This window comes from Ammodytes marinus (assembly GCF_949987685.1).
Source record: "Ammodytes marinus genome assembly, chromosome: 20".
NCBI lineage: Eukaryota > Metazoa > Chordata > Actinopteri > Uranoscopiformes > Ammodytidae > Ammodytes > Ammodytes marinus.
This window is the reverse complement of record NC_137224.1, coordinates 1,538,305-1,557,825: the sequence shown is the minus strand read 5'-3', so window position 1 is coordinate 1,557,825 and position 19,521 is coordinate 1,538,305. Positions and strand designations below refer to the sequence as shown.

Below are 19,521 nucleotides of genomic sequence, written 5' to 3'. Positions count from 1 at the left end.
AGTGAGTGAGTGAGTGAGTGAGTGAGTGAGTGAGTGAGTGAGTGAGTGAGTGAGTGAGTGAGTGAGTGAGTGAGTGAGTGAGTGAGTGAGTGAGTGAGAGAGAGAGATTGTGTATGTGTGTGTGATTGAGTGTGCGTGCGTGCGTGTGTGTGTGTGCGTACGTGTGTGTGTGTGTGCGTGCGTGCGTGTGTGTGTGTGTGTGTGTGTATATACACAAGTTATCACAACTAAACATCTATGGCCTCGATGCTACAGTACAACAAGAAACACCACAGGCAAGTTTATTAATATAGCACAGTTCAGAAACAATACATCAAGATTAGACATTACAAAATTGCCTTTAAAGGTGCAGTGTGTAATATGACATCATCAAGAAAGTTCTAGAAAGTTCTAGAATGCAACGCTCCCTGGGTAACCCCAACCCTTTCGAATAATAACAGAAGCTACAGTGGCCTTCAAGGACAAGAACAATTCTAAATTTTGAACAATGCACCTGATGACATTCCAACTATGAGACTTTCAAGATGGCGGCACTAGGCCTTGGTCCAAAATATGGAGAAATATGGACATATATGAGACCCTTTCTAAGGGAAAAAATAATAATAAAAAATAAAAAAATCAGCCATTATGCACTAAATTAAATGTACTTATGGATATTATAATAACTTTCTAAAAAATCTGCTAGGGAAAAAAAAAAAAAAATTCTACACACTGCGGGTTTAAGAGAAAAGAGAGTGGGCAGTAAGTTCTAAAGAACGCTTGTGGTCAAAATCACTTTTTGTCAAAATCAGTGAATATCTCTTCACGATCCGCTATACTGTCCGACGTCCGTACTGTGTGTGCTGGGGGGAAAATCCAGTGTAAGTACACAACTTAGGCTCTGTAAATTGGTATGTTGCTAGCTATACGGTGAGCGGCGGGCCCCTGTGTTTACATACCAGTTTACCAGCGCCTATGATGTGTATATTAACACTGGATTTTTTTTTATACGTTTATAAGTTCCAGGGTAGAAGGAAAACAGAAAAGTCTTGAGCTTTGATTTCAAAGAGCTGAGAGTTGCAGCAGACCTCAAGGTTTTTGGGGGTTTGTTCCAGATATTTGGTGCATACGAACTGAAAGCTGCTTCTCCTTGTTTGGTCCTAACTCTGTCTGTCTGTCTGTCTGTCTGTCTGTCTGTCTGTCTGTCTGTCTGTCTGTCTGTCTGTCTGTCTCCTTGTTAAGTCCTAACTCTTGGGACTGAGAGTAGACCTGTCCCAGACGACCTGAGAGCTCTGGGTGCTTCATGATGTAGAAAAGTATTTTGGCCCTAAACCATTCAGTGCTTTACAAACCAACAGCAGTATTTTGAAATTCAACTATTTGACAGACAGGAATTTAAAGATCTTAGAAATGGAGTGATGAGTGTCTGCTAAAGATAAATGCATGGACAAGTTTTTCCAAATCCTACTAGGACATAAATCCTGTAATACTTGATATATTCTTAAATTGGTTGTAGGCTGACTTAGTCATTGTGGCGAATGTGGCTCAGGTGGTAGAGCGGGTCGGCCAATGATTGAAGGGTTGGAGGTTCGATCCCCGCCCCGCCCTGCCACTTGTGTCATAGTTGTTGTGTCCTTGGGCAAGACAACTTCACCCACCTTGCCTCGTGTGAATGTCGATAGTTAGCCTGCTGCTATCGGTGTATGAATGTGTGTGTGAATGGTAACGTGGGAAAGGAAAACAGGTCTCCCTTGCAAAAGAGTCTTCGGTCTCAATGGGATTTACCTGTAGAAATAAAGGTTAGAAAGTCATTGACTTAATGTGTTTTTTAAAATTCAGGTCAGACACCAGATTTCTGGTTTGATTTGTGTTTCTTAACATGACCGATCTATGCTGAGTGCTGACGTTTACTTGTTGCTCATCTTCAGCCCCAAATACATGTTGGGAGTTTCTCACTGTGCGAGTGTTTTTGTTGTTGTGAATTATTGTTATAACTGCAACACTGAACAATCTATCTGTCTGTCTGTGTGTGTGTATGTGTGTGCGCGTGCACGTGTCTATGCCTTAGTCTATCTATCTATCTATCTATCTATCTATCTATCTATCTATCTATCTATCTATCTATCTATCTATCTATCTATCTATCCATCCATCCATCCATCCATCCATCCATCCATCCATCTATCTATCTATCTATCTATCTATCTATCTATCTATCTATCTATCTATCTATCTATCTATCTATCTATCTATCTATCTATCTATCTATCTATCTATCTATCTATCTATCTATCTATCTATCTATCTATCTATCTATCTATCTATCTTCTAACATCATTCTAAATGCAGCAATTCCTCCTCTTATTCAGGAGCCAGTCATTTTAATTCAGTATTTAACTGTGGATGTGAGTAAGAGAGGTGAGATTTAAGCTTCACTGACATTATGTGGAGAAATCCCTCTTTGGAAACTGCTGAGGAAGGGCTTACTGCAAACACTTGATATTACAAATCCTGTCATTTATGTAGCCTAGCCTACACATTTACATATTTATGTAACTGCCTTACTCACTACTTTATATTTGACAGTCCTTTCGCACACTTGCTGACACTGTCTCCAGCTTTCACTCAAACTCTTGTTAAGTTATAAAAGCCTTCTCTTGTGTCCGCCGTGTCTGTGTGTTTGTTCGCAAGGAATTTGAGAGCAACAATAGCATTTTATATCTCATTTCTATGCGCGAACTCTGCTTAGCATTATAGATGCAAGCTAATAACAACAATATAAATATGTTGAACAAACTCATTTGCGGTGACAGGAGTCGTCTGCCTGTGGTTTTATATCGCAATGTGGAAATCGGTGGTTCATTTTCAGGTAAAGTCTCACAGACAAAGCATTTTAAAATAGTAGATATTTGGAGTTGTGATGAGTGGAAATACATCAGGCTGGAGTATGAGTAGCTAGCATGCAAGCGGGGTAAACAACACCTGTATTACGGGGCTGTTAATGCATTCATTTAAAAGTGAATGAGAGGAAAACATTTTAATAATAAAACAATATTTTTCGGGGGTATTGGAAGTTTCGGGCTATGAACTTTCGTCCATATTTCCGCTGTACGGGCATTTGTCAAGAGTGACAGCCGCGTTGGCCAATCAGAAGCCGAGAATTGAAGGATTGACCAATAGCAGGGCGAGGTGGGCGGTCGCTATCGAGTCGTAAACGGTTAGTAACAGGACAAGCAGGTAAGTAAGATTTTGTCTTGTTATTTTTCTTAAATTAACGTACGCTAAGCTTGTCAGGGAAAAAACATTCAGTTGGTTAAAGGTGTGGATGTTCGATTTGAGCATGTTGTATTTTTTAATTTCACTTTTTCGCCAAACGTTTAAAAACAAACGGTAGTCATTGAGAAGTCTGTATGGGATCGGGGAAGCAAACAAGCTAGCAAACGTTAGCTTAGCAAGCTAGCTACAACGGCTGTTATTGGCCGTTAGCTCGCCGACGTCACACTCAAACAGTCAATCGGAATGGCTAACCGTTAGCATCTTTTTCTACCAAAATAACGATGTAAATTGTGTCATTAAAATCATTGACAGCTCATTATTTGACACGATAGTCCAGTAGGAAACGCCCTATCACAAGTCACTGTTCAATTTTCCAAGCTCAGTGTTAAAATTATTCCCCGTGTAAAACTTTTTTTATTCTAAAATGTTCAATGATAACGTTAGCCGGCTAGTGCTAGCCTGCCAGCTGGACGTAAACAAAACAGTAGCGGAGACTCAATCCTATGTCAAGACAGTTTTACAACTACTTTATTCTCCTGAGTCTGACAATGTCCCAACGTTTATCAACACTATTCAAATCATGTTCGTCTATTAATTTCTTTATGTTTTTTAGGTGTTATAATATGTACATCTCCGGTAACTGAAATCATGGCCCATAGGATTGAATGGAGTTATTCAACAGCATTCCAAAACGCATTTTTGTTTTTTATGATTTATGATTTATTTGTGTGTATTTATTTTTGCAGCCAATAATGTTATTTGTTTCACGTTGATATTGATGCAGAAGGAAATTCTTCTGACCCTCCCACCGCTGTCTTAGTAGCCTGGAAATCCAGACCAATTTGGCCAATTTAAATTTGCTCAGCATGTGGCTCTGGACTTTGCAACCAAAAAAAACAGTAGCTGACTTTTCCATCTACAGGTGAAACTCGAAAAATTAGAATATCGTGCAACAGTTAATTTATTTAAAGGGACACTGTGTAACATTTTAAGTAATTTATTAGCTAAAATCAATATCCTCATTCATAAATATGTCCTCATTGGTGTAAAACCACCTCTGCCAAAAATCTGAATTATCCTCCTGAGCGGAGAATTACAAATATTAATATTACATTTTGTACATTGAGCGGGCAAGTCTTATGGAGGTATCCATGTTGGTTGGAATGTCATCAGGTGCATTGTTTAGAATTTATAATTGTTCTTGTCCTTGAAGGCCACTGTAGCTTCTGTTATTATTCAAAAGGGTTGGGGTTACCCAGGGAGCGTTGCATTCTAGAACTTTCTTGATGATGTCATATTACACACTGCCCCTTTAATTAATTCAACTTAAAAGGTGAAAATAATATATTGTATAGACTCATTACATGCAAAGTGAGATATCTCAAGTCTTTGTCTGTTATAATTATGATTATTATGGTTTACGGATAATGAAAACCCCCCAGTCAACATCATAGAAAATTTAAATATTACATGCAATCAATAAAAAAGGGATTTTAAATACAGAAATGTCAGCCCTCTATAAAGTATAATCATGCACATGTACTCAGTACTTGGTTTGGGCCCCTTTTGCCGGAATGCTTGCCTCAACTCCAATTCATTTTTCATGATATTCTAATAATATGAGTTTCACCTGTATAATAACATCCTAAATGTTGATTATAGACTCTTATAAAGTGCTATTACATTGTTATCGGTCTGTTGTTATCTTAACACCTGTTATTAAACCTGATTAAGATTGAGTTAATCTGGGCAATTCCTTATCAAACAGGATTTAACTAATGTTTGTCTATGTTATTAATTTCTTATTATTTCAGGTGACATGTCTGATCAATCGGCGACGGTTACTGGAATCATGGCCCCTTGGATTACTAAATGGATTATTTCAACAATGGACTTTAAGGTATTCCTACACAGTAATTATTATTATAATTTGGTATTTATTGACATGGTTTTCTGATAGAGCTGAATGGGTTATGCTGTCCACTTGTCCTCACCTGTGGCAATGCAATATAGAATGCTTTTATATATCGCTCAAAGTGGATTTACAATGATCGTTTGATTCACCCATTCACATACACAGATGGCGGCAGGCTAAAACGCAGGATTTGGGGTTCAGTTTTTTGCCCATAGACACTTGGATAGTGGCTTAAATGCCTACTTGACCAGTGGGAATGTGAAGGTGTATTGAACTCTGAGATCCTATGTAGTATAAACGTGCAAACATTTTTAGAAATCGGTTCATCCTAGCCTGAGAAAAGGCAGAAAGAGTGTTTTATGGTCTCACTGTCTAACCCGACATTTTGGACAGTTGTGACATCACAGATATTGGAGAAAGTCCGGACTGATCTGTGGGAGAGAGAAACTAATGTGAAGGTAGTGTGAGATCAGGCTTTTCTCATCAGGCTAGTGAAGGAGCCACATGATGGTTGCGTTCCGAATCGCATACTTTCTACTATATAGTATGTAGAAAAAAGATTTAGGATGTCCCGATTCTTGTGGCCAGATTTAGGATGGTTAGAAGTACCCGGATGTCCTACTTCATGCGGCCAAGATTGTTAGTGTTGAAAAGTGCATCCTATTTGGGCGATTCTGACCCACAATCCAGTGCGCACGTGAAGTGACGTAACATCGACGAAGCCTCCATATGAAAACAAACGGGGATGCGACGGATATAAAAGCAAGAGGCAAGATCAAGGCGCAATGTTATGATGAAATAAGAGAGAAAAGTATGTCCCAATAGTATGCCTACTGCATCCTAACTAGATTATTTTTATCGTCGGATGTAGTATGTAGAATAGAAAAAAGAAAGAGTATGCGATTCGGAACGCAACCTATGTTGCATCATGATGTTGCGTCTAGTCAGGATACTTGGGCGTGTCCGACTGTGGGGAGAGAAAGACCCATAAACGTACCGGATGGATTACAAGTTCTAGCAAGTGTGGGAACGCCTCTGAATCCTCCAGCATGTAGCTCAGGGGTTGATAATTTGAGTCAACGTTGCATAGTTAAGTTAAGTTATTTTTATTAGTCAATTTACACAAGGCACATTGAAATTTGTCTCTTCTGATATCCCCTCTCAAGTTACCAGTTGCATTGTCTGTTATGAACTGGTGGAGTCAGTGATTCTGGAGAACGCTTGTTGTCAAAATCACTTTTTGTCGAAATCATTGAATAACGCTTTCAGATTCGTTACCAGTCAGTACTGTCGGTGTGCTGGAAAGTACACAATCAGCAGACAAGGATATGACCAGCTGATTGGATAACTTAGCATCAGATATCCGCTGTTACAAATGTAACGACGACTTGTGTGACTTTTCTATAGATCTAAATTTAATATGATTTTCAGGACAGGCGGATAGACAGTTTCTCTCTCTCTCTCTCTCTCTCTCTCTCTCTCTCTCTCTCTCCCTCCCTCTCTCTCTCTCTCTCCTCCTCTCTCTCTTTCACACATCCACCCACACACACATTGACACATTGATAACGACTTACTTCTTATGCATTTCTTTTCTCTGGTAGGCTGGTAATGCACAGAGCACATGCAAGACCAGTAGAAAATTAAGTGGCGTCGATAATGCGTTCATTTGAATTGCTTAGCAGTTAAAAGTGGTGTCCAACAGTGTCATGTCCAAAGCATTTTATGATCAGAGGAGCAGTGAACACATCTAAATTCAACCAAAGCAACTTACATAACCCATTTCTAGTGATTACCACCAGGCTTAAATGGTGCATAACGTTATCATAAACATGGCTGCACTATTACTCACCAAAGCATGTGGCATTGTAAACATCTAAAGTGGATTAAGAGTCTTAGCGTGGAAGATCTTCTGTGCGCGGGAAGTCTTTAACGGCTGTTTATTTAGCCTATTTAACCCTAACCCAAGCCATTGAACCTTAACTAAGAACAGCATGGTAAATGGTTAAAAATGGTAAATGGACTTGACTTATATAGCGCCTTTTTAGCCAATTTTCTCACCCCCAAAGCGCTTTACATTTCTTACAACGTTCACCCATTAATACACACACTCATACACAGATGGCAGCAGTAGCATGAGTAACACTAGTCACTCAACGGAAAAGTACAAGTAGGCAAGTTGCTACAGAAAGTTAAGCCTCCTACAAAGGAGTTTCTAAATGTTATTGAAACATAACCCATCAGTGAAAAGAATACTATTTTAATATAGTAATTATTAATGCCTTTGCATACTAGTCAGATCTTCCCCGGGACCATACAAACCGATTCATGGCAGGCACACCACAACGTCCTGTGTTTATGCCCGCTGCCATTATTAATCTGACAGTCACATAGTAATCCATTACCTCATCGTGTGCATATGCTGTCTCTCTTCATGAATTAATTCCCTCACTTCCTAAAAACTTGCATGCGGGCGTTTAGGATGCGGGCGTTTAGGCCTGGTGTCGTAAAAACACTACTGTCTGAAGTTCCTCGTAGCTACCTTAAAACCTTAATTAAAGACGACTTGTCACTACCGCACACACTGAATAAATCTTTGAAGACGATAGCACATCATTATAGTTTTATTTTTTTTTAAACAGGGCAGTTACATTAAACAACTGAAGTTACACACTGTAATACACTTTGAACATGTGAGATCCATAAATTACTTTAATAATAATTTGCGGGGTGCTCCGGTGGCGTAGTGGATAGAGTGTGTACCATATTGGCTCCGGGCCTTCGTTGCAGTGGTTGTGGGTTCAAATCCGACCCGTGGACCTTTACTGCAGGTCACCCCCCCCCCCCCTCTCTCTCTGTCTCTCTCTCTCTCTTGCTGTCTCCCCATTTCAACTCTGTACTATCAAATAAAGCTTGAAAATGCCTAAAAATAATCTTAGAAAAATAATAATAAGTGGCAATAAAAACTGACCCACTAGACAGAATGAAACATCAGAGAGAACTGAGGAAGATATAAATCCCCTAGATGAAGGCTATCAGTGTCACATGTACGGTAATACCAGTCACTATAACGCTTAGACAGAGACAGCCATTGTGTGACTTGAATGTTATCAGCCAGAGCATACAAGCCACAATAGCTTAATGCTAACACAAGGCCTCATACATACACAGAAGCACTGCCAATAACTATTCCTAGTATAGAGCACAAGGGATGGATTAATTTAAAGCAATAGCATTCAGAAACAAATATATTTTTTAAAAGCTGATGGGTTTATTGAAGAATTTAACACTGTCAAGTACTGAAGGCTGGCATCTCAATGTCTCTTTTTTTTTTTTTTTTTTTACTAATTATTTAATTGGGTAGTTCCCCTTTTTAAATAAATAAGTGCCCATTTTGAGCCCATCTTCAATGCAGAATTACTGTTCAGGTTGAGTTTGCGTCTCATTTTAAATGATAAAATAGTTATTTGAAGAAAAAAACACTAACATAAAAAAAAATACCCAGTTTTATGTACACATTTTTTTTAGACATTTTTTATTTCTTACAAGTCTGACGCTGCAGTTTATGATTTTGCACTGCACTTTAAATTGCCTCTAAATCAAAATAAATAGTGTCATTTTCTCTACAGTTTTAGTTATAAATAAATTGGTCTTATATTTCATTTTGTGTAGCAATAAACATGTCTTACATTTCCTTAAAGTGTAGGAACCCTTGCCGACGTTTTAACTTTCATAATATCAGTTTCAGATATAGTTAAAATAATACAAAATACAAAAATTAAATCAAACCTTGCTTAATAATAAATAAAAAACGTCCCCCTATTAAAATGTAATTTAGTGACCAGAGTAGTTGTAGTAATGTCACTCAGCTGTATTGCATGTTAGGAGATGAATGTCTATTAAAGGTGCAGTGTGTAATATGACATCATCAAGAAAGTTCTACAAAGTTCGAGAATGCAACGCTCCCTGGGTAACCCCAACCCTTTCGAATAATAACAGAAGCTACAGTGGCCTTCAAGGACAAGAACTATTCTAAATTCTAAACAATGCACCTGATGACATTCCAAAAACATGGATGCCTCCATAAGACCTGCCTGCTCAATGTACAAAATGTAATATTAATATTTGTAATGCTCCGCTCAGGAGGATAATTCAGATTATTGGCAGAGGTGATTTTACACCAATGAGGACATATTTATGAATGAGGATATTGATTTAAGTTAATACATTACTTAAAATGTTACACAGTGTCCCTTTAATAATAAATAAAAAAACCACCCCCTATTAAAATGTAATGTAATTTAGTGACCAGAGTAGTTGCATTACTTTTGGTTTTATATTAGTGTAATCCTAACTGGACTGGAGCTAGTAAACAACATATGGCGTTGTATTATATATTTGGGTATGGCTCCTTCAAGTGGCCATTGGCTGGTATCTCTTCACTAACGTTACTGTAATGTTGGGCGATTCAGTTCCTGTGTTGACGCTCAAAGGGGTGATTCCCCCTTTCAAGAAATATAAACAAGGAAGCATAATAATAAGACATTAGACTTATAATTTAGCTCATTAGCATAGCATATCTAATCAATTACATTTCGCCATATGTTATTATCTTTGTAAATAATTAATTTTGTTCACATAGGGATACAAACACAGGTGGTTAAGGCAGTGCTACCTTAAGAATAATAGATATGTACTGCGTATTATGGTGGAGGTGACATACGCAGAAGTGCATAATATATGTCCAGTCAAAAACCTAACAGCTTTTTAGAACATTCATTTAATTGACATTGGAAGACAATGCCCTCCTGTGGTGTATTCTTTTGAGCCGTTTCATGTCGTTTCTTATCTGCCCTTTACTCTAGTGGTGAGTATGAGAAATGTCTCCCGCCTACCAGCATGCAACACACACACACACACTCACACTAGCGCGCACATACACACACACGCTCACACACAGCCCTTCTATGTTTGTCAGACTCAAATCCGAGGGAGAGGAGCTAGCCGCCATTTTCTACGCGTCTCTCCCTAAAACGAGAGAAAAGGGCTCGCGACAAAACTGCCGTCTGGATTACCTTTCGCCTGCTGAGAACCGGGTTTTTTGGGTTTAAGGAACACGGTGAAGTCGCCTACATGTGAAGTAAATTGGAATAGAAAGGAATAGTTTCACGGCCTTGTCTTATTATTCGATCGTTGATTCGCCCATTGCCTCGAATCCGGAACGAGCGCGGTGGCTCTGAGTACCCAGGGCCTTTCTGTGTGTGTTGGTGGACAATCTCTTTTTGCATATATTTTTTTCTTGGATTAACCAATGGCCGAGTGATTTAATTGCTGGGTTTTTTTCTCGTGCGCGTGTGTGTGTGTTAGCACCATTTTGGGTTTTTTTTCCACACCGAAACTGCAGGGGATTGTTGCCGAAATTCCCTCGGATAGTGCAACCTCGTCACGTGGTAGGTTCCTCCTTTTTCTTTGTTAGCGAAGCTAGCTGGACAGGCAGGGGCATACTCCCAACTTCAATGCTTTTTAATGTGACATATGTGCTTTAAAATCACCCGCCAGGCTAGTTGGGGCTCAAGTGGACAAACGTACGGAGTCGCAAGCAACAACAGCCCGCCCGTATATATTTCCTTTAGTCCCTAATTGCAATGCACACCATGTCTCTCCGCTCTGTAAATGCAAGGGGTGTTTAAAATAAGTTGTGATGCATAACGAGGCTTGTTTTCATGTCCGGATATAAGCGTTTGCGAAGCTACATGACCTCAATTCTACTCTTAACGGCAATGCACTTGTTAACAAAGCTCTTAACGGGTAAAAGGCATTACTTTTTGGGCGTTATTGACTATAATCTAGCGCTGGGTAGGAGAGCGCTGGATACGTGTTCATATGGGGAACTTGCATAACGCGGTTTGTGTAAAGCTTATAGCCGCCTTTCTCTGACCAAATACACAGAACTAAAGTAAAATGCTTCGTAATGTGATGAATATGGCAAGCGTAGGCTATTCACTGCAGTTTGTGTTTCTTGCATCAGCAGCTTTTCGTTGAGCTAACGTTAGCCACACACAAGCCAAGCGCATTAATGTGCACGCAGTGTGTAAAAGAGTGACAGACAGGCTTTACCGAGATATTTATCTGTCGCTTCTAGGCGGTTCGCTTCATATAATACACGATATGCTGCTGAATGTTTTTTCTCAATGGCACGACTTCAATCACCGTTTAAAAACGTTAATCTTACGTGTGTGTATTTCTCTCTCGCTGGTGAATTTATTATTGTGATTGTGAAATATCGTAATTACGGTTAGACGCTCACAGGATACAGCCCCCGCTAACCTTCCTTTTATACATGCGAATGTTGTTGTAAACACCGAGGAAGACATTTTGATCATTACGTTATGCTCGGCTAACGTTGGTTGTGGGCATTTTTGTCGCATCTCCAGCCCAGACAGTTCTGTACAGAGAAACTGGCGTTGCATAGCACATTAAATTTAACCCATGCATTAAGGTGACGCTGGGTGTTTATTGCGTGCCCTTTTTAAACACACACAGGCTACTTTAGTGTGTTTTAGGAGAGGAATAGGCCGTTTAAAGATAAGATAGAATTGTATTGCATAATCTGCTTCGGATATACCAACATGGCGTAGTGCGCGCGGCGCTGACTAGAAACTGCGGTGAAATACTGAAGCCCCCATTCATCTGACCCTGCAGACGATACGAGGAGATGCAGCTCCCTTTGATCTCATATTATTTGAAGCCAGGCCTTTTTTTTAACGTGGATAGGATAGGATGGGATACACACACAGGCAGTCACATCACATTACCTACTCAAACAATGCATTACCGTTAATGACCTGTGTCGTTTATTGTTAGATATTTAATTTGAGGATAATTTTGCTGGTAGGGATATTTTGGGAAATTAGGAAGGTGCATCTGACATCTGTCTCGTTTTCCCCCAAAATGTTATCCATGGAAAAATTAGAATCACAGACAGTTGGATATATACAGATACACTATACAATGTCAGATAACACAACACATATCGCATACAATAAACATACACATAAATAACCTATATAATATAAACAAATATAATTTTTTTCGTATTAATCAGATGTATAGATACACGTAGAGAAGCATATACATGAGGGATATCAAATTGTAGACAAATACATATTGTAATGCATTCAAATCATCATAAAATAAGAACATATTGAGGATTAAGTAAACCATATAGTGTCAAGGCATCTCATCATCATACACATTTTTGTAACCGTCCATCATTCTCTTTGCTTTTTATATTATTTCTAAGGGGAAAGGTATTTAAGAATTTGCCACAGAAGCCTTTACATGTAGTCTGGGATGACATCATGTGCTTTGGACTAAGACTGAGGGCCTTAAATCCACCTACTTACACACTGCCTACCGCACACTGACTTTACCAGAAGGCAAATTTAGGGCAGTAGTGGGGTTAGGGGGGGGGGGGGGGGATTTTTTGGCTTTGGCTTTTTCCTATAGTGTAGCTCCTTCAGAATTTGGAATACCAAAAAGCTTATTCTCCTAATGCAAGGCAAGGCAAGTTTATTTCTATAGCACAATTCAGACACAAGGCCATTCAAAGTGCTTTACAGTGGGGCAAGATTAAAATACATAATACACATTAGAAAAGCGAATGAATAGAAATAAAACATTTAAAAGCGAAATGAATAGAAATAGAACGTTTAAGGAGGAGCTTTGTAAAGTTAAATGACAATGGTTAGCTTGTTCACACATGCATGGGATGGGTGTAGTGGTGGGAAATTATTTATTGGCCTTTTGGGTGTGTAGCTCAGGTGTTATTCCATCCATCCATCCATCCATTCCATATCGTTAGCATAGCATTCCAGCCACCAAGGTCAGTGTATAATCAGTCATTAACATATTTCTAACGTCTTGGAAGAGGGGCCTTCGTAGACAAATATCCTATTGTGATTATATTGGTCTCAAATGACAGGTTCTGGATTTTTCGTGAGAGCTTTAGTGAATGGTCATAAAGTCAATTTGATCTTAGTCATCGTTCTTAAACCAGACGTGTTTTTAGCCACGCTTTCAACCAATAGGTCAACAGAGTGTGTGTGTGTGTGTGTGTGTGTGTGTGTGTGTGTGTGTGTGTGTGTGTGTGTGTGTGTGTGTGTGTGTGTGTGTGTGTGTGTGTGTATGAGTCACCAGTTAATTCGATTGGGCCTTTAATTTGATTAGGTGCAAACATTTTTACTGTTAATTAGATTTTCAGCCAAGTGTGTCAAAGTTGATATTAAAACACCCCAGACAGTTAGTAGTTATTTAGTCAAAGCCAAATGTATTTTTATAGAACATTTGAAAACATCAGTTGACCAAAGTCCTGTACAACATTCAAAACAAAACAACACATAAGATACATGAGAAACAAAAGGGAGGAGTGTCAAAGTCTCAACTTTTGTTAAAGGCCAATGCAAAAAAAGCGAGTCTTCAGCACATTTTACACTATTTGCACATTTTCATTGGGTACTATATAGAGAGCCAAAATATTGCATAAATGCTTCTTTATCTGTGGGTGGTGTAGGTAATTTTCCACTCACTCTAAAAGCTTACAGAACCTGTAGGACAAGTATTTCAGTAGTATGCTCTATTGTATACATACTAGGTAGCGCATACCTTTCTAGACTGCTGTTCACTTAAGAAATAATATCATATGGAAAACCATTTAACAATATGTTTTAGTCCTTATTAACGTGAATGCATGTCCATTTTGGTCACAAATCTTTCATGGCCTTCAGACTGTACTTTTCTTTTAGTTTTTTTCCTTCATCATATGTGTAGGCAAGATAGCTGTGTATTCTTGATTGCCTTCTTCATAATAAAGTGCACTGTCACAAATTAGACATTGGTAAAGCTTCTGGCCTCAGTATAACATCCATATTTAAACATTGTAGTAGTGTCTATAATATGTTGGTTTAATGTGTGTGCTCATGGGTTCATCAGCTGAGATTACAATTTAAATGTAGCAGCTAGCAAAAGGCCTTTATGAATTATATTTGATCCTGTTGTTGTTATTGCACCGTGGGTCGGAACGAAACACAATTTCAATTCCTCTGTACGTCTGGCACATATTGAAGATATTGACATTAAAGTGACTCTGACTTTAACTTTCCTCTCTCTCTCCCTCTCTCTCTATCTCTCTGTCTCTGTCTCTCTCTCTCTCTCTCTCTCTCCCCCTCCTGCAGGCTGTATCCCCTCCCTTTTAAATAATGTTCCTCATATTGCACTTTTGAATTTATTTACTCTCTCTATACTGTTACATGTTAAACTGTTGCCTTACCTTTTGCACTATTTAGAATGCAGTTCTTCTATATATTACTTCTATCTTATCTTATATTATCCTTATGGGGGTATCGTGGGTCGGACAGAAAACGCCATTTCGATTCCTCTGTCTGTCTGTACGTCTGTCTGGCACATATGGAAGATAATGACAATAAAGCAACTTTGACTATAACTTTCTCTCTCTCTCCGTCCCTCCCCCCGCCCCCCCCGTCCCCCCTCTAGGCTGTCCTGAGCTGGGGCAGTAAGCGGGTGGTGTTTGCAGCAAGAGGCCGCGGCGCTGCCCGTCACTCTGCACTGCATGGCTGCGATGGCGCCCGCTCTCACCGACGCCCCAGCCGAAGCTCACCACATCCGCTTCAAACTGGCCGCGCCGTCCTCCAGCCTGTCTCCGGCCAGCGGGGACAACAACGGCAACGCAAGCAACATCCTCATCCACGGCAGCGCGCTCAACCCGGCCAAGTGCAAGCAGCCCACCTCCGAAGACAGCTGCCCGCTTGACTTCTGCGACCAGGAGACCCAACAGCAGCAGCAAATACAGGCCCAGACGGTGGACTCATCGGTGGGCAAGCTACAGCCTCTGGTGGCGTCTTACTTGTGTTCGGATGTGACACCCGTCCCGTCATCCAAGGAGTCTCAACTCAAGCTACAGAGCGTCCTGATCAAACAGTCCGTGCTGAAGGGACACAGGATTCTGCCCGGCTCCCTGCTCAACGGCGGGGGCGAATTCCTGCTGAGGAAAAGGCAGGCGATCGAACTCAAGAGCCTCATGAGCGCTGGGAACACCAACGGAGGCGGCCAGCCCATGGCACCGGTCAACGGCTTAGCCAAGAAGCTCGCCACCATGGCGTCTTCTAGCCCGGGCTGTGTGGTGGCCGTTAACGGTGACAATAACAATAAGCCGCCTTCTTCCGCCACCACCGCGGACAATACTCAAGCTCAGAACGCTGCAAACTTATCGGGGCATAATATCCCTACGAAAGGAACCCTTAAACAGAAGCATTCCACTGGCGTTTCACCTCCGAACACAGATGGTAATAAAAACGTTGACTCGCCAGTGCTTCACTCCGTTGCACCTTGCCCCTTTAGCCACGCCGACACCCCACCGCCTAACCCCAGCGCCGAACAGGTAAACTTAGAGGACTCACAAACCGACCCACACACCCCTACTAACACAACCACGGGGGTCTGTGATAGAGAGAGACCAGGGAGTAGCAGTCAGTCTCCCTCTTGCACCCCCGCGCCCCCTTTACCCTGTAGTAGCTCTTCCTCGGATATTTGCCTTGACGCGGACGTTCGCGAGCGCACCCTCCTCAACAGCAACCGCCAGGCCGAGATAGAAAGCCGGCTACGACGTCTGCGCAAACGTCTCCAAGTCGTACAAGCCAAACAAGTCGAGCGGCACATTCAACAGCAGCTCGGCGGCTTCTTGGACTCGGCACTAAACCGACTACTGGCTGGCGGCGGCGGCGGAAGTAGCAGCAGCAACCGAAAATCAGAGACTATTTCTTCTTCGTCTACTAATACCACGCCTACCGCCACGTGGAGGACTGGCCGCCACAGCTCCGCGAACAGCAGAGACGGTCTGGGACGATTCCTGAAAAGCGGGGCCATGCCGCTGGAGCTGGAGAGGCTGTATCTGAGCGGGACGGCCAACCTGCACTCGGCTGAAAGCGCCTTCGACTCGGACGTGACCGAGAGCAGCTCAGGAGGGGATTCTGACCTGGAGGAGGAGGAGCTGGCCAGAGTGGACATAGAGCAGCGCCACGTTAAAATGTAAGTGACACAGACAGACAGACAGACAGACAGACACACACAGACACACACAGACAGACTCACACTCACTCACACTCACATGCAGACAGACAGACACTCACTCTCACACACACACAGAACGACAGAGAGACACACACACACACAGACAGACAGACACAAGGACAGACAGACAGACAGACACAAGGACAGACAGACACAAGTACAGACAGACAGAAGGACAGGCAGACACTCACTCACTCACTCACTCACTCACTCACTCACTCACTCACTCACTCACTCACTCACTCACTCACTCACTCACACACACACTCACACACACAGATTCACACACACACACACACAGACATACTCACTCACACACACACACACACACTGAGAGGAGGCATTGAGCTTGTTTAGGGCTGAAAGGGCAAGGTTCAAGGTGCATTATTGTTGTTTTTTTTCGTGGACTTGAACACATAAACAAAATGTACTTTCTCTTGTTGACGAACACAGTGCAGCTAGACAGACAGACACACACACATAACACACACACAGAGAGCGGTGTTAATAAGGTCAAGTTTCAGACATAAAACAAGTCTTTTGGCATCTGAATATAATGTTTATAAAAAGTTACCCATAGTAAGAAGGAGTACAAAGAGAAATATGTGTTATGTATGCACTCAATTTGTTATGGAAGCCCAGGTTTCTCTGATAGCAGCCTCAGCTTATATCGGTCTTTATGTCATATTCTGATATTTTATGAGACTGGAATTTTCATCAAAATTTAAGCAAAAAAATAAACGATTGAGCTATTTCACTTCATGTGTAAAGAATCTAGAATATGAGTTTTTTTAATTAAATTACGTAAAAATGCACCTATATCATGTGAACAAGCTTTCATAATGATAAGGATTGATAGCCCCATGCCCAAGCCACTCACATTACTCTGGCTCCCTGTATTTCTAGGCCCTGCAACATGCTACTCAGACACTACTAGCAGGTGCTAATGACAATTATAACTGCCTCAGTCAGTAGTGGTTGGGTCAAACTCCAGGGAGGGGTTAGAGGAGAGATACCATTCGCTCTGACAACATGTGTAGCCATTGAGTGGGTGGGGGGGTGTGTGTGTGTGTGTGTGTGTGTGTGTGTGTGTGTGTGTGTTGGTTGGTGCTGTCCTACTGTTTATAGCCAGACTGATTCATACACTCTTATTTTTCCTATACGTTTAGTGCTAGGTAATTTTGGGGCGACTGTGGCTCAGTTGGTAGAGCGGGTCGGCTGATGATCAAAGGGTTGGAGGTTCGATCCTCGCCCTGCCACTTGTGTCATAGTTGTTGTGTCCTTGGGCAAGACACTTCACCCACCTTGCCTCGTGTGTATGTCGATAGTTAGCCTGCTATCGGTGTATGAATGTGTGTGTGAATGGTAACGTGTAAATGGGAACAGGTCTCCCTTCCAAAAGAGTCTTCGGACTCAATGGGATTTACCTGTATAAATAAAGGTTAAAAAAAAAAGTAATGCGTCTTTGATTTGCTTGGAAATTATGTCCACTGGCAAAATAATAATTAAAGAAAAAAATTCTAGTGACTTTACTGTAATATTTTGCCTACTTTTACACCTATCCTATTACCTAACTGTAAAGTAAGGCTACAGGCTTTATTCGTGAAGAGATGCCTTGAACTAGGAAAAATGTCTGAATTTCCAAATGCCCTATGTATCTTTATACATATGTGTTGCCATACTCATTTTTGAAATTTAACAGTAACATAGACTCGAATGGGTAAAACATCTCCCTCTCGTCAGTCATACACACACACACACACACACACACACACGCACACACACGCACACACTCCCTCACACACACTGCTTCCTCCTGCGAGAGGGCCAAGGCTGAAACCGAACGTTGTGTTTATCTGCAGCGCGCCCACAGAGCCAGAGAATGTTTTGATTTTAAAATGAAACCAAGAAGAAATGGACAGTGTGGGTGTTTCTGGTGGTTTGGCAGAAGGTGTGTGTGTGTGTGTGTGTGCGCGTCTGCCTGTGCGCGTCTGCCTGTGTGTGTGTGTGTGTGTGTGTGTGTGTGTGTCTGCCTGTGTGTGCCTGTGTGTGTCTGTGTGTGTGTGTGTGTGTGTGTTGTTCGCCTGTTGTGATGTCAGGTCCACCTCAGCAGGAGTTTTTCATATGTATTCCATGGGAGGTTCTTTCTTTTCACTCATTTCTGTGTCACTGTGTCTGGAAGTGTTTGTTCAGATGTCCTTAAATTAGCCATGCGTGAACGTTTTTGTATTTGCAGACACACACACACACACACACACACACACACACACACCTGTCTTTCATCGATAGGTTTGCTAATGTTGACCAACTATTGGCACATGTTTAAGCCTCATAATGGTCAGTACATAGAGTGAAAGCTTTAGGGTGAGCCACTAGAGGTGAACAGAGTAAAATGTTGAAACTACTTATGCGTACATTTGCATCTTCTAAAGACAGAACATTTAAAACACATGGACAAATCCTTCTGTAACAACCTTCAGAATAGTGCTGAGAATGATTATGGAGAGTTTAGATGATGTAAGTGCTTTAGAAGTTGAGATATTTGGTTCAGAGTATTGAAGAATGACTAATGTTGAGATAATGTCCGTTAAAGATGGTTGTTTAGGAGAAATATACAGACACAGACGGACAAGGTTTTGTCAAATAAACACCTCAATGTACATGTTGGACCTTTGATTAATACTAGCATGACAGAATAATCTGTCGATTATTTTCTCGATTAATCGATTAGTGTTTTGGTCCGTAAAATGTCAGAAAATGGTGAAAAATTGATACATTTTCCAAAGCCCATGTTGACGTCCTCAAATGTATTATGTCCAAAACACACAAATATTTCAGTTTACTGTCATAATAGAATTAAAGAAACCAGAAAATATTCACATTTGAGAAGCTGAAATCAGAGAATTTGGACATTATTTATTAAAAAATTACTCAAAACGATTAATCGATTATCAAAATAGTTGGCGATTATTTTAATAATCGATTCGTCGATTAATCGTTGCAGCTCTAGCAGACAGACAAGGTTTAGTCAAACACCTACTTTTTAAATGTTTCACCTTTTATGTTTAGTTATATGAAAGAAGACATGTTTTTTTTTCACTTTATAAATCAAAAAAATCCATTGTATGAGTCTTTTAAATGTATTTTCTGCAAGTTTTCAAGGACACCATGTTTCATATATGAGACATTTAACATCTAAGAAAGTACAG

The 19,521-nt window shown here is 40.8% G+C and overlaps 1 protein-coding gene across 3 annotated transcripts in view; it reads left to right on the top strand.

The window, feature by feature from the left end:
* Positions 1-5,066: 5,066 nt before the first annotated feature.
* kansl1a (KAT8 regulatory NSL complex subunit 1a) overlaps positions 5,067-19,521 on the top strand; it is a 61,152-nt gene continuing 46,697 nt past the window's right edge. For 2 of the 3 annotated variants that reach the window (XM_080048845.1, XM_080048843.1), the window contains exons 1-2: positions 10,168-10,617; positions 14,720-16,270. In XM_080048845.1, coding sequence (XP_079904971.1) covers positions 14,796-16,270 — 1,475 coding nt within the window. In that variant the 5' untranslated portion in view covers positions 10,168-10,617; positions 14,720-14,795. Of the gene's footprint in view, positions 5,156-10,167; positions 10,618-14,719; positions 16,271-19,521 lie in introns of those variants that run through there. The other variant, XM_080048844.1, reaches the window with a different exon arrangement.